The 15,934-nt window shown below is 41.5% G+C and overlaps 1 protein-coding gene across 2 annotated transcripts in view; it reads left to right on the top strand.

Annotated features, from left to right (window-relative positions):
• Nucleotides 1–15,934, top strand: part of LOC110535674 (cadherin-7-like) — a 145,541-nt gene that overhangs the window by 75,812 nt on the left and 53,795 nt on the right. Inside the window, exons 4-8 of one of the 2 annotated variants that reach the window (XM_036935435.1) lie at nucleotides 1,742–1,909; nucleotides 3,430–3,614; nucleotides 6,427–6,680; nucleotides 7,912–8,102; nucleotides 12,182–12,261. In XM_036935435.1, coding sequence (XP_036791330.1) covers nucleotides 1,742–1,909; nucleotides 3,430–3,614; nucleotides 6,427–6,680; nucleotides 7,912–8,102; nucleotides 12,182–12,261 — 878 coding nt within the window. Of the gene's footprint in view, nucleotides 1–1,741; nucleotides 1,910–3,429; nucleotides 3,615–6,426; nucleotides 6,681–7,911; nucleotides 8,103–12,139; nucleotides 12,262–15,934 lie in introns of both variants that reach the window. The other variant, XM_021620823.2, reaches the window with a different exon arrangement.

A 15,934-nucleotide genomic window follows, 5' to 3' on the forward strand; every position in this document is an offset into this window, starting at 1 on the left:
TGCTGTCTCTGCCTGGCCTGTTCCCCTCTCTCCATTGGGATTTCTGCCTCTGACCTTATTTCAGTGGCTGAGTCACTGGCTTACTAGTGCTCTTCCATGCCGTCCCTAGGAGGGGTGCGTTACTTGAGTGGGTTGAGTCCCTGACCTGATCATTCTGTCCAGTTTGTCGCCCCCTCGGCCTGTGTGGTGGAATAGATCTTCGAGGGCTATACTCAGCCTTGTCTCAGGGTAGTAGGTTGGTGGTCTGTTGATATCCCTCTGGTGGTGTGCGCTGGTTTGGCAAAGTGGGTGGGGTTATATCCTGCCTGGTTGGCCCTGTCTGGGGGGTTCGTCGGACGGGGCCACGATGTCTCCCGACCCTCCCTGTCTCCGCCTCCAGTATCTATGCTGCAATAGTCTATGTGCCGGGGGGCTATGGTCAGTCTGATACATCTGGTGTTATTCTCCTGTCTTTTCTGGTGTCCTGTATGAATTTAAGTATGCTCCCTCTAATTCTCTCTCTCTCCCTCTCGGAGGACCTGAGCCCTTGGACCATGCCTCAGAACTAACTGGCTGTCCCCAGTCCACCTGGTCATGCTGCTACTCCAGTTTCTACTCTTCTGCCTGCGGCAATGGAACCCTGACCTGTTCACTGGAAGTGCTACCTTGTCCCAGACCTGCTGTTTTCAAAACTCTCTCTACCACAGTTTTTCCAAGCCACCGTGCTCCTACATCTGCATTGCTTGCTGTTTGGGGTTTTAGGCTGGGTTTCTGTATAGCACTTTGTGACATCTGCTGATGTAAAAAGGGCTTTATAAATAATTTTGATTGATTGAGAGAACAAGGAATGTTTCGTTCATTTTTTACCTAGCCTGGTTTGATGGACCTCTGTTGGATTGATGGCTTGAAGCTAGCTCTCTCATGCATGTCAGCAAACAGGGTTCACAGGTGTCACAGCAGCTGCCACTAGAGCACTATTGATGCTCTTTAATTGGCTACAGGGTTACACAGTGGGAGAAACTAGCAGCAAACCTGATGAATCAATGAATGAGTGGATGGATGGAGGAAAGGGATATACAGCTAGGATATAGGAGCAGATGGATGGATCTGATCCACACATCCACACATACAGTAGACAGATACTTTGATGAACATGAATGCATCAGGAGTTAAAAATAAATCAGCTTCTCGACGCATTGAAGAAGAAGCAGCTGTGGTTCTCCCGTTAGGAAAACTTCACCCACTATTCATTAGTTTGTTCTGTATGGATATTGACAACTACTTGGCTTTATTGACTATCATTATGGCGTAGCGAGAGCATGGCAGATGCCTCAGATAAAGAGGTGGACAGCGGCGTATAATTTCACTAATTGAGCCATTTACTTAGACTGGCCAATAACACTTTTCAGCCTGCACGCTTTAATGGCATTGATAAAGAAAGACAGAGAGAGAAAAGAAAACACTTAACAGTCTTAGGCAGTTGGTCTAAATACCTCAACAATGTTTTTCCTCAGTGATCCCAGGCTTAATTTGTGAATTTTATGCATCCTTTTGTCAAGTCTCCAGGCTCTGTTCACAATGTTGCTATGAGAAACTATACTTTCACCCCTTAGCTCTCCGTACAAAAATCATCCCCCTGTTGTCACCCCTCTCTCTATCCACTCATGTCCTTCCCTCCTCTCTCTCCAATCTTGTCATCCATTTCTCCCCTTTCCTGTCATCCCTCTCTCTATCTCTGAACCGCCCTCTTTCTCCTCTCCAGGCATCATCCGGACAGCGCTGCCCAACATGGACCGAGAGATGAAAGACCAATACGTTTTGGTCATCCAGGCCAAAGACATGGTGGGCCAGATGGGCGGCCTTTCAGGCACCACCTCTGTCACGATCACTCTCACCGACGTCAACGACAACCCGCCACACTTCTCTCGCAGTAAGACTGAGTCCTTTATGCTCTGTGCATCACTGACACTGACAACATTCAATCTACTGTGTCTCTCTCCCTCTCAGACAATGCCCTGAACCCCTGAATTCACTGTCATCTCAGTCTCACTATTGTGGCGGTTTGACATGAATCTCTAAAATCACTCTCATTCACAATGACAGTTTTGGGGAGAAAGCTTTGAGTGAAAATGTAGGCTATACTTTATATTGCAGATTCATTTCACCACAGTACCCCTTTCATGCATATGTGTAATTTCGCTAAACATTGTGTATCTCTCCATCTGATCGGGGTGTTCACAGCACATGTATTACTTTTTTGATCAAAGGCTTCAAATGTAGGATACCCTAGGAAGTATAAAACTCTCCTCCCCTCACTCCATGTCAGAGCAGGGAGTGAGGGGAGAATGTAGATACAACGATTAGGCACATTTTTTTTGTCATCAGCCTATTTCACAGCCCAATAATGGGTTCCAGGCCAGGTGTTGGGATTCAAAGGCGTGAGGTGCTTCTCATGATAATCTGTGGCCCCGGCAATTGCTTTACCTCTGATAGTCCTACTGACCGGCCGCTTTAACCAAGCACTGTTGTCCTACTGTCACGCCCTGACCTTAGAAAGCCTGTTTATTTCTCCATTTGGTTAGGTCAGGGTGTGATTTGGGTGGGCATTCTAGTTTTCTATTTCTTTTTTGGCCAGGTAAGGTTCCCAATCAGAGGCAGCTGTCTATCGTTGTCCCTGATTGGGAATCATACTCGGTTTTCCACCTGAGTTTGTGGGATCTTGGTTTTCCACAGTTGCTGTCTAGCCCTGCAGAACTTTACGTTTGTTTATTTTGTTGTTTTGGCGGTTTCAGTATTAAATATCATGAAAACCTTCCACGCTGCACTTTGTCTCTTTCATTCAACGACGGACGCAACAGTCCCCACAGGGAATGTGATGAAAGAAATAAAAGCCCAAAATAAACCATTCTCTCTACTGTTATTCTGACATTTCACATTCTTAAAATAAAGTGGTGATCCTAACTGACCTAAGACAGGGAATTTTTACTAGGATTAAATGTCAGAAATTGTGAAAAACTTTTTAAAGTTTAAATGTATTTGGCCAAGGTGTAACTTCCAACTTCAACTGTATTATGCACGGATCGGGGATTATTCCACTCACTTTGGTCAAGAAATATTATGTTTCATGTAGCATGGATTGTGAATGTGTCAGAATGTGTAATACATTTTCATGTGAATACAAACAACTCCATTGTTCTAAAAGTTGTATGTTCAAGAAAAAAATATTTGCCCTTACCACCATAAATCTATTCAATATAAAACTACTCATTGAAAATAATTAGTCACTATTTCCTCTTATAAATTGAGAAAAAAAAACGAATCCATTAATTTGCTTTTTTACCAGTCATTGTGAGAGAGGGAAATCAAAGGCAGCTGGGGGCAATATAAATATGAGCTGCTAAGGAGTATGGAAACCACCTCATCTCTAACCACTACTCCTCTTTCATCCAGAGAACTATCAGTACACTGTGCTGGAGTCCTTGCCTGTGGCATCCGTGGTGGCCAGGGTCAAGGCTGTGGATGCAGACATAGGCCCCAACGCAGAGATGGAGTATAGGATCATTGAGGACGGACCTGGGTTGTTCAACATCACCACAGATGAGGACACGCAAGAGGGCGTTATCATCCTTCAAAAGGTACACATGCAGAGATTTTGTATCCGTCCAAAAAATAATTTCTATGGAGCTCATACATTGATGGACAATGTTGTTTTTACGCATGCAACACTTCTGACTTTGTCAAGTCAAGCTTTTTGTGGACAAAAACAGATAGTGACGAATGCATATCTTTCGTCCGTTTCCATCGATCTCTGTCTGTCCATGGCCTTGCACTGTCCAAAGATGATGACTCACCCTGAGAATGTGATGGGATGCTATGGTGAAGCAGAGTTGTGTAATATCAATGCTTTGATGTCTAACTTCAATTGCATTATAGGCATGTTTTTTTTCAGTTGACCAATTATAATGGCTTTTATTTTATAGCCTATAGCACTCAAACTTTTCTTACTTTTTACTTAGTGGTCGAAATATAAAACATTACTGCTATGTCAATAGTTTATTTACTTGTAGACTATTTTAGTGTTTTTTGAAGGTTTAAAAAGATATCCCCAGGCCACTCAAGAATTTGAGACTGGCCGCCATGAGACTTTGTAGGTGTGAGAGCTATTGTTGGCCCCAAGCCAGTTGTCACAGGGTTCAATCTGATATTTTGTTTGTTTTCACCATCACCAGTCATCGACGAGTACCACAGAGTGGAAAGTCATACAGACAATAAACACAGACAATAAATGTGTCACATCAATGTCCTAGGGCTACAACTGTGAGTCAATAAGCCAAAAATATGACAATATACCTTCTAAACACTCACATTTTTAAATGCCTTTCAACGTGATGTGTTGTGTGCCTTTTCTTGCAATCAATAGCTAGCTTTCACACTACACAGTAATTCAATATAAAAACGTCTGGATGAAATTTGTGAGAGTCTGATTATGTGCAAGGTTGGATAGGGTTGTTGTATTTCTTCAATATACTTGTGTACCACGAGGCCATGTTGGCATGAGCAATGCGCATACAAATACAGTATCTTTATGGCTATGCCCTCACCATTTATAGCAAATGTGGCCAGTGCTTATAAACTAGCCAATCAGGACATGCTTTACCTTGATTGGAAAGTCACTCTGTTGATATCTGGAATCCGGCAGACCTATACTCCTAAACTACAGTTTAAGTCGGAAGTTTACATACACCTTGGCCAAATACATTTAAACTCAGTTTTTCACAATTCCTGACATTTAATCCTAGTAAAAATTCCCTGTCTTAGGTCAGTTAGGATCAGCATTTTATTTTAAGAATGTGAAATGTCAGAATCATAGTAGAGATAATTATTTATTACAGCTTTTATTTCTTTCATCACATTCCAAGGGGGTCAGACGTTTACATACACTCAATTAGTATTTGGTAGCATTGCCTTTAAATTGTTTAACTTGGGTCTAACGTTTGAGGTAGCCTTCCACAAGCTTCCCACAATAAGTTGGGTGAATTTTGGTCCATTCCTCCTGACAGAGCTGGTGTAACTGAGTCAGGTTTGTAGGCGTTGCTCGCACACGCTTTTCCAGTTCCGCCACAGATTTTCTATAGGATTGAGGTCGGAGCTTTGTGATGGCCACTCCAATACCTTGACTTTGTTGTCCTTGAGCTACAGTATTTTGCCACAACTTTGGAAGTATGCTTGGGGTCACTGTCCATTTGGAAGACCCATTTGCGACCAATCTTTAACTTCCTGTCTGATGTCTTGAGATGTTGCTTCAATATCTCCACATCATTTTCCTACCTCATTATGCCATCTATTTTGGCACCAGTCCCTCCTGCAGCAAAGTACCCCCACAACATGATGTTGCACCCCCGTGCTTCACTGCTGCCACCCCTGTGCTTCATGGTTGGGATGGTGTTCTTTGGCTTGCAATCCTCCCCCTTTTTCCTCCAAACATAACGAGGGTCATTATGGCCAAATAGTTCTGTTTTTTTCCCATCAGACTAGAGGACATTTCTTCAAAAAGTACGATCTTTGTCCCCATGTGCAGTTGCAAACCATAGTCTGGATTAATTATGGTGGTTTTGGAGCAGTGGCTTCTTCCTTGCTGAGCAGCCTTTCAGGTTATGTCGATATAGGGCTCGCTTTGCTGTGGATATAGATACATTTGTACCTGTTTCCTCTAGAATCTTCAAAGTTGTTTGCTGTTGTTCTGGGATTGATTTGCATTTTCACACCAAAATACGTTCATCTCTAGGAGACAGAACGCGTCTCCTTCCTGAGTGGTATGACGGCTGCATAGTTCCATGGTGTTTATACTTGCGTACTATTGTTTGCACAGATGAATGTGGTACCTTCAGGAATTTGGAAATTGCTCCCAAGGATGAACCAGACTTGTGGAGGTCTACAATTATTTTGTCTGAGGTCTTGGCTGATTTCTTTAGATTTTTCTATGATGTCAAGCAAAGAGGCATTGAGTTTGAAGGTAGGGCCTGAAATACGTCCACAGGTACACCTCCTATTGACTCAAATGATGTCAGTTAGCCAGAAGCTTCTAAAGCCATGACATAATTTTCTGGAATTTTCCAAGCTGTTTAAAGGCGCAGTCAACTGAGTGTATGTAAACTTCTGACCCACTGGAATTGTGATACAGTGAATTATAAGTGAAATAATCAGTCTGTAACAAATGTTGGAAAAATTACTTGTGTCATGCACAAAGTAGATGTCCTAACCGACTTGCCAAAACCATAGTGTTGTTAACAAGAAATGTGTGAAGTGGTTGAAAAACAAGTTTTAACGGCTCCAACCTAAGTGTATGTAATCTTCCGACTTCAACTATGTTTTTTTTATTAATATGAAATAGCTTTTTCTTTTCTCCTTTTTAATATTTGTCTCTCTTTATTGGTCTTACTTGTTCAGCCGTTAGACTTTGAGACCAAGAACAGCTTTAATGTGCGAATCGAAGCCACCAATCGGAACATCGACCCTGCGTTCGTGCACCTGGGTTCGTTCAGCGACACAACGTCGGTCAAGGTGACGGTGAAGGACGTGAACGAGTCGCCTGTGTTCTCGACACAGCTCAGCAGGATGGTGATCTCTGAGGACGCCAAAGTTGGCACCTCCATCGGGAGGGTCTCCGCGCACGATCCGGACACCTCCAACAGTGCCATCAGGTAGAGCCCAGCTCTCCAGTTATTACACACCATCACAGCCAATCTCTCTGTTGTCCCAGCCAATTTCTGTAGTGGCACCTGTTTCCTAAAACAACTATACCCAGCTTGGCCCTATTCAATGTCCTTTCACCAATTATTTTCAACATGTTGCTACGGTGGTCAGGTTGACAGGAGGTCCAAACACCTTTAGAGTAGGACTGTAAATACACGTTCACCTTCTCACATCTCAGTAGTGACACATTTAAGCACCACCTACGCAACACACTGACATTTAAACCACTGACACCATGCGTTCTAAACTTCCTCTGTGACTGTGTGACACGCACTAAAGCTGAAGATGGTATTGTGGTTTTTGAGGGAATGCAACATTTTCAAAAGTGAAATGTCATCAACAAGCGAAGGGCAATCCCCCAGAAGGGTCAACCGTCTGTACCAGCTACATGGCTTTTTTTTTGTTACATATTTTTTTTATTGGCAACCACTCATAAACGCAATCTGCCCCATGTCACTCATGAGACTCCCTCCCGTTATGTATTAATTGAAAATTAAAAGTGTTGTGTGGTGGTATTCATGCTAGGACCCTTAGTAATTTGTTCGTAATGTGAATCAGAAAATGGAATTACTCAGCCATTGTGGTTGTGGTGTGTCTCAGCATCTTTTGTAGTCTGGCATAAAATGGCCCTACTAATGGTAACATTTAAATTATTGTGGAACTAATGCAACCAATTATATTGAGTAAAATTACATTGAATAATTCCCTTTGAATATAGGCTTATTGAAGATGTAATTTTGTCCAGACATGTGAGCTGCTGTATAGGAATAGATAGTGTTTGTTCTGTGTTCAGAGTTAACCCATCTCTGTCTAACTTCAATCTTAAAAAAACTTTGAGAGCAGTTCTCTAAATCTAAACATTGAAGATGTATAGATCTCTTATTCATAGTTTAACATGATTCTTTTATCTAGCATTATAAATGGATATGAAAACTACATCATTCCACATGTTGACAGCTCAGTAATGGTCTGTACCAATGGACTGAATCCAAAATCCACTCTTAAATTGTTCATTTGGCACGTTTTGACGGTACAAAGTTCTTATTCCTCCAAAAGGGTTTCAAAGATACAGTTAATAATTTAAAATCAATACGAACTTTCTACAAAAGGAAAATACCTCATCATAGCTATGTCTGTCTGTCTGACTTACTGACTGTGGATCGGTGTGTCTGTCTCCAGGTACTCCATAGATAGAAACACAGACCTGGAGCGTATCTTCAATGTGGATGCTCTGAGTGGGGTCATCAGTACTGCCAAGCCCCTGGACCGAGAGGTCAACTCTGTCCACAACCTTACCATACTCGCCATGGAGAGCCGTAAGAGCACACACACACAACTTTCCACATCAGGCCTCAAAATCAGACTAGTCAGTGTTTTATAAAGGCCCTGCATAAAGTATTGTAGTCCCTTCTGCGATGGAGCCGAATGTTAATTCTGACCTATGGCGGTCACTGTGACCTCTGGGTGTCCGTGAGTCATGTCATGTGTGAGGAGCGAGCTGCTGACTAAGGGCAGGCGCAGGCGATGGTAAATCCACTAGTGAACAATGCTAATGTGAGGAGAGGTGCCATGAAGCCTTTGACTCATCCCTCCACGGCTTCAAGGACAAAGGCGCTCGCTCATCCCCCCTGGCCCACTCTGTCCACGCAGACACAATGGGCAGCAATCATCTCACAAGCTCCATTAAACGACATACTAGTTACTCTACTAAGTAACTATAATCCGTATGAGTTTAAAACCACAATGAAGATAAAATGTACATCAAATTGTCATTGTATCAGTCTTGCACTCAATGCATAAATAGTCACGAAACCAAACATGGTAATTTTCATCACTCAAGTAAATGCATTGTGATTCAAGCACAAATATAAGCCTAACACGAATGATTCCTTGTTACTCTCAATAGAGTAACACATAGTAAACATTAATAATAACTGTGCAAAATGTTTCAACAGCCCTTCACTGAGGAGACATTGTCCTCTGACACACTTCTATTCTCTTTACAGTGGAAAGCAGCAGCTATAGAATCTGACGTCTAGGCAGTCTCTCTCAGAGCCCAGGGCGCCGTATTACGCTTTTTAGAGTAAAATGGGCTTTTGTAACAAAAGAGGGGAGAGAAGCACTTCTTCATGCATTTGAGCCGCGGTCCGACTTGCTCTAAAGACGCCAATGCCAACAAGTCTGTGCCCCGGGGTACCACGCGTCCTCTTTATTACCAAATCAGCCGTCCCCAAATTTCGGCCAACAGGTCGTCTCTGCTGTCAACGTGGCTGCTGACGGCAGGATAAATCATTGTCCATCCTGGCTTTCAGAAGCCAGCCTTTTATTCAGTGCTGCATTTGTGTCAGAGCCTGTGGTACAGGATGGCCAGTGCTACTACACAGTCACTTACACCGAAACCAAACCGGCTGCACGCTTGCGCCATCGTGTGCTATCATGCATAAATGTATTTTGCCCCACACACCAAACGCGATCACGACGCGCAGGTTAAAATATCAAAACAAACTCTGAACCAATGAAATTATTTTAGAGACAGGTTAAAAAGCATTAAACATGTATGGCAATTTAGCTAGTTAGCACTCACACTTGCTAGCTAACGTTAATTTGTCCTATTTAGCTAGCTTGCTGTTGCTAGCTAATTTGTCCTGGGATATAAACATTGAGTTGTTATTTTACCTGAAATGCACAAGGACCTCTACTCCGACAACTAATCCACACTTAAAATGGCCAACCGAATAATTTCTAGTCATCTCTCTTCCTTCCAGGCTTTTTCATCTTTGAACTTATATGGTGATCGCATCTAAACTTTCATTGTATTACCACTACAACCTGCAACAAAGTACGTCTTTCAATCACCCACGTGGCTATAACCAATGAGGAGATGGCACGTGGGTACCTGCTTCTATAAACGATCTGTGTCAGAAATAGGAATGACTTCTATTTTAGCCCTTGGCGTCGCAGACGCTCGTTGGCGCGCGCGAGCAGTGTGGGTGCAATAACATTGATTGTGTCCGGTCTGGTCAGCATGTTAGGCTATTCTATATACTGCACTATTTTTGACCAGAGGTGGACTCTATCAGTGGAGGCTCCTCAGAGGAGGAAGGGGAGGACCATCCTCCTCAGTGAATTTCAAAAGTTATCCTTTTAATAATTCACGTCACTTGTCATGACTTACCCTTTGGGGCTCTCTCTCCACAGTTTTATGACAGTCATAAATACCTCCAGGAAAACGCTCTCTCCCACTCTCAGAAATGGACGTTAAATCCCTTTTTTTACCACAGAGAGATGTTGCGGTAAGGTAACATCGAAAAGGTTGAATAATTAAACAGTATTTCTCTAATCCAAACATTTGGAATGGTCTGTGGGTATTTAAAGAACAATCCTGTTGAATGTATTAATAATTTGCAATGTAACTAAGGACAGTAGAACAACATAACTGTATCTCTGAATGTGTATAATTCTCAGTGATCAGATTCTCATTCAAATGTTGGGGAACTGACATGATTAAATACGAATCTATTTGTGAGAAGATGTGATGTTAGTCTTCAAAATTAGAGAATTGTTTTTCATATGAAGTCTTAACCAAGTGATAGGCCATGCCTATGTGAGCACAGATATTACGAAAAAAGGAGGGAACGCCCCTTTCCCCCTAGGGACTTTTCATTGCAGTATGTAGTAATCAATGTGTAACCTATTCTGTTTGTGTTTATGTAATTCTGTGTGATTATTTAGTTAGTAATTAAATAATTAAGCCAATTTGTATATCGCTGATTCATCATTTATGCCAGGGTTCGTGCAAATATCCAAGGATTTTGCGACATTCAGAATGAGGCTAATAGAAGGTAAACAATTAATGACTAATGTCAGATATATTTATATCTAAGAGTTCATTTGAAAAACGCTAACTCTGTAAATAAACTTTTTCCCCAAGATTGCTGATGAGTTGATTGTTACAGGATTAATTTAATCATCGTAATAATTAAACATAGTTAATCGATTTGATAAAGCAATTGTCAACATTAATGATAGTCCAAAGACACGTACACCAAATAATTGATTAAAACACTGTTCTGCAATTAAGGTCTACAGTAGCCTTAACCACACTCTGTAGGGTAGCACCATGGTGTAGCCAGAGGACAATTAGTTTCTGTCCTCCTCTGGGTATATTGACTTCAGGAGAAAACCTAGGAGGATCTTGGTTCTCACGCCCTTTCATAGACTTAGACAGTAATTATGACAACTTCCTGAGGATATCCTCCAACCTATATGAGCTCTTGCAGCATGAATTGACATGTCCACCCAATCAAATAATTATAAAATGAGTCTAGGACTGAAAGCATAAGCCACAACTAGCTAGCAGAGCATAAAATGAGTAGTTGGCTCAGTGAGAGAAAGACAATAGTTGAAGAAATTAATTTGTTCAAAACTGTTAAAAAATGAAGGTGAAGCAAGAGAGAGAGAGCTATATTTCAGTGATTTATTTTTGGTCACTTTCCTTTTCACTTACTTAGCTATCAAATGCAGCTAGCTAGTTTAGCCTACTCAAACACCCAGCTCAAACAAAGAGGGATGACATGTTAGCTAGCTGGCTATTGCTATACAACACTGGAACTTTTCCAAGTCAAGGTAAGCTTTTAGTTTTATAAATGTATTGCCACCGTGGTCTGCCGGTGGAACTGCTTAACTGCTTGTTGACTGTACTGCATGATTGTAGCAGGTTTACTAATGTGTTACTTCTAGTAGCTATGTTGACTATGGCATTGTGTATAGGCTGTGTGTAGCGATTATGGCTTGGAAAGGTTTTATTACTCAATATTTTCTCTTGACCTGTGCACCTAAGTTGTAAACTTTCATTCATGGGCTAGGTTGTAACAACCTCATGATGGGTAATCGAGAAAATATTAATGTAGTAACCTAAACCTATCGATGTTGCAGTGAGCATTCAATATGCTGTAATAGAAAAAAGGTCATGCTCATAAAATATTTTTTGATCTTCCTTCATCATAAACGACACTGACCGCCACTGCTCTAGATAGTGCACTATAAAGGGTATAGGATGCAATGCCGTACGCTTCCCTAGCCATTTTCACGTAAGCTGTAGCTCCGCTCCAATCGTAATTAGCTGCCTGATCATGTTGGTTGATCCCCACCAGAGCAACTAAGGATGCCAGCTGATGGTGAATGCCTTGGAAATGTCATTAGAATGGGCACTTTTGGCCACATTTAGCTCATTTCGCTCAACCTTTGTGATTAATTAAAAAGACATGAGAAAGATTGATAGTAGGGTAAGTGGATGAAGGTTAATAAAGTTAAGTCAGTAAAGTACTGAAGGAACCAGCTATGATTATAAAATCTTGTTCTCTCTCTCTCTCCTGACTGTCTACTTCTCTCCCTCCCTCTTTTTCAGAGGATCCAACAAAGATTGAAAAAGGTTTTGTGGCCATCACAGTACTGGACATCAATGACAACGCTCCGGTGTTTGCCATCGCGTATGAGACCCTCCTATGTGAGAATGCAGCTCCTGGACAGGTGAGAAACTGGAGATACATTAGCTAATGGGGAAGGCAATTATTGGTCCTGCATTCACCAACCTTGTTGATTCAATTCACGTTCAGATTTACCCACTGCTTATTTGCACTTTAGCATTCCATTAGATGAGAACTTTTAACATTTAAGATATTGCCTCACCCACACTCACTGTTTGATTCCCATTAGCAACCTGAGAAACAAATGTAAATAAAATCTGCATCAGCCTCAGACTGTGTATCATCTCTTTTTCAAAGCTTGAGGTCAAATCGAGGGAGACACATTTGTTAGATCCACATTTTTAGATCGAATTGCAGGCATTGTATCCTTCATTAGAGATGTTAGTCATTTCTGCTGCTGCTGCTGCTGCTGCTAGCTGAATAATGAAAGTGTTTGAATTGGCCAGTGGCTTGGCTCTACAATGATATCACACAATAAAATGATATTTCATGCCGGGGCAGAGTGGGTGTCTGCCCGGGTCTGATTTCTCATTCGGTGTGTGTGTCTATGTGTGTGCGTGCGTGTCTAGAGGATCAGTGTAATGGGCACCAGAGAAAAAAGGAATCACAACATGATGTAAACAAAACGGGAAGGCTGGGACCTTCTCAGAAAGGAGATGAGTTCTGTCTCCTAGAGATGAACGTACTTTGGTGCGAAAAGTGCAAATCAAATCCCAGAACAACAGCAAAGGAACTTGTGAAGAAGCTGGAGGAAACAGTTATAAAAGTGTACAGTTGAAGTCGGAAGTTCACACCTTAGCCAAATATATTTAAACTCAGATTTTCACAATTCCTGACATTTAATCCTAATAAAAATTCCCTGTCTTAGGTCAGTTAGGATCAGCACTTTATGTCAGAAAATGGTAGAGAGAATAATATATATTTCACCTTTTATTTATTTATGAGAATAATCAGACATTGACTGACATTGACTTAGAACATGGTAAAGTTATTAATTACACCCAGTCACAACAAAGATAGCGGCAACCTTTATAACTCAGTTGCCAGAGAGGAAAGAAACCGCTCAAGGATTTCACCATGAGGCCAATGATGACTTTAAAACAGTTACAGAGTTTAATGGCTGTGGGAGGAGAAAACTGAGGATGGATCAACAACATTGTAATTACGCCACAATACTAACCTAATTAACAGAGTGAAATGGCAGCCTATACGGAATAAAAATATTGCAAAACAAGCATTGTGTTTGCAACAAGGCTCTAAAGTAATGCTGCAAAAAATGTAGCAAAGCAATTAACTCTACCAATGATCAACTACCAACATGAAAGAGCTTGAAGATTTTCAAAAATCGCTGCCAAAGCTGATTCTACAAAGTATTGACTTAGGGGTGTGAGAATTATATGAATTAGATATTTCTGTATTTCATTTTCAATAAATTTGCAAACATTTCTAAAAACTTGTTTTCACTTTGTCATTATGGGGTATTGTGTAGATGGGTGAGAATGTTTTTTATTATGTTTTAAATTCAGGCTATGACACAACAAAATGTGGAATAATCAAAGGGGTATGGATACTTTCTGAAGGCACTGTATCCAAATCAGTCAAACAGTTTTTTAAACGACAAGATATTCTGAAGCAAGGACATGGACACTGGTGCCCTTCGATGGTAGGGGTCTGTCTCACCTCCTGTGTGGTCTGTCTTGTGCCTCATGTCTACTGTTCAACAGCACACTAATCAGACAGGACACAGCCATGGCATGAGAAAGTCATAGAAAGCAGAATGAGCCTCAGTAGTGTGGATGAGTGATTACTCAGCCGAACCATACTGCTTACAGTGAGACACCAGAGTCCTTCAGGTGTGGCTAAGAGCACTGGGGTGTAAAGGCTCTGTTGCTGCTGAGATGGCTATATATTATGCCTGAGATGCCTCTCTACTGCCAGACAGCCAGTTGGCTGTACATCCACCTTAACCTCACATGTGCACACTCTTATTATAGAGCTGAGGTCCATGGAAAGCAAGGTTGCTGTTCAAAGAAAACTGTTTTAGGAAATGGTATAGCAGTTTTTTGAGGAGGTGTTTGATATACATCTGGAGTTGAAGTGTTGGATTGTTGTCTGTGGGGTTGTAGCCAGGGTTGGGTAGGTTACTATCTAAATGTAATACGTATCAGTTACTATTTACCTGTCCCAAACTGTAGTCCGTAACATAACTTTTGGATTACCCAAACTCAGTAACGTAATGTGATTACCTTCAGTTACTTTTGGATAACTTTCCCCTTTATACCTGTTATGGCAAGGGGTTCTGCTAGCCAGTTAGAAATATTTAACTTTCATACATTCACAAGTGAAATACACCAAATTAAAGATTAACTTCTTATGGCTGGTTGGGCAGTATTGAGTAGCTTGGATGAATAAGTTGCTCAAAGTAAACGCCCTGCTCCTCAGTCTCAGTTGCTAATATTTGCATATTATTATTAGTATTTGATAAAAAACACTCTAAAGTTTCCAAAACTGTCAAAATATTGTCTGTGAGTATAACAGAACTGATATTGCAGGCGAAACCCTGAGGAAAATCCAACCAGGAAGTGGCTTCTATTTTGAAAACTCCATGTTCCATAGCCTGCCTTTGCTCCATTTAAAGGAATATCAACCAGATTCCTTTTCCTATCGCTTCCTCAAGGTGTCAACAGTCTTTAGACATAGTTTCAGGCTTTTATTTTGAAAAATTAGCGAGAAAGATAACATTGTGTCATTTATATGGCCGGGTACCAGCAGCGTTTTGTATGCGTAACAGAGTTTGGGCAGCCATTGCCTTTCCCTCTCTGACTGAAAAAGACAGTTGCGGTTGATATATTATCGATTATATACAGTGGGGCAAAAAAGTATTTAGTCAGCCACCAAAGTTCTCCCACTTAAAAAGATGAGAGAGGCCTGTCATTTTCATCATAGGTACACTTCAACTATGACAGACAAAATGAGAAAAAAAATCCAGAAAATCACATTGTAGGATTTTTTATGAATTTATTTGCAAATTATGGTGGAAAATGAGTATTTGGTCAATAACAAAAATGTATCTCAATACTTTGTTATATACCCTTTGTTGGCAATGACAGAGGTCAAACGTTTTCTGTAAGTCTTCACAAGGATTTCACACACTGTTGCTGGTATGTAGGCCCATTCCTCCATGCAGATCTCCTCTAGAGCAGTGATGTTTTGTGGCTGTTGCTGGGCAACACAGACTTTCAACTCCCTCCAAAGATTTTCTATGGGGTTGAGATCTGGAGTGTCATGTATTGTCATGTTGTGTCTTTCTGTCCTGTCCTTTCACCCTGTCTCCCTCTGCTGGTCGTATTAGGTTACCTTTTCTCCCCCGCTTTCCCCCAGCTGTTCCTTGTCTCCTCTTGACTACCTCGTCACCCCTTCTCCCACCTGTTCCCCTTTTCCCTCTGATTAGTCCCCTATATCTCTCTCTGTTTTTGTTCCTGTCCTTGTCGGATTCTTGTTTGTTGTGTTTCATGCCTGAACCAGACTATCGTCATGTTTGCTGTAACCTTGTCCTGTCCTGTCGGAATCTGCCGGTCTATCTGAGCCTACCTATGTTTGGTTATTAAAGAAGCTCTGTTTAAGTTAGTTCGCTTTTGGGTCCTCATTCACTCACCGTAACAGAAGAATCCGACCAAGAATGGACCCAGCGACTTCGGATCCTCTCCACTCAGCCG

Source organism: Oncorhynchus mykiss, chromosome 11, assembly GCF_013265735.2.
Source record: "Oncorhynchus mykiss isolate Arlee chromosome 11, USDA_OmykA_1.1, whole genome shotgun sequence".
Taxonomy (NCBI): Eukaryota; Metazoa; Chordata; class Actinopteri; order Salmoniformes; family Salmonidae; genus Oncorhynchus; species Oncorhynchus mykiss.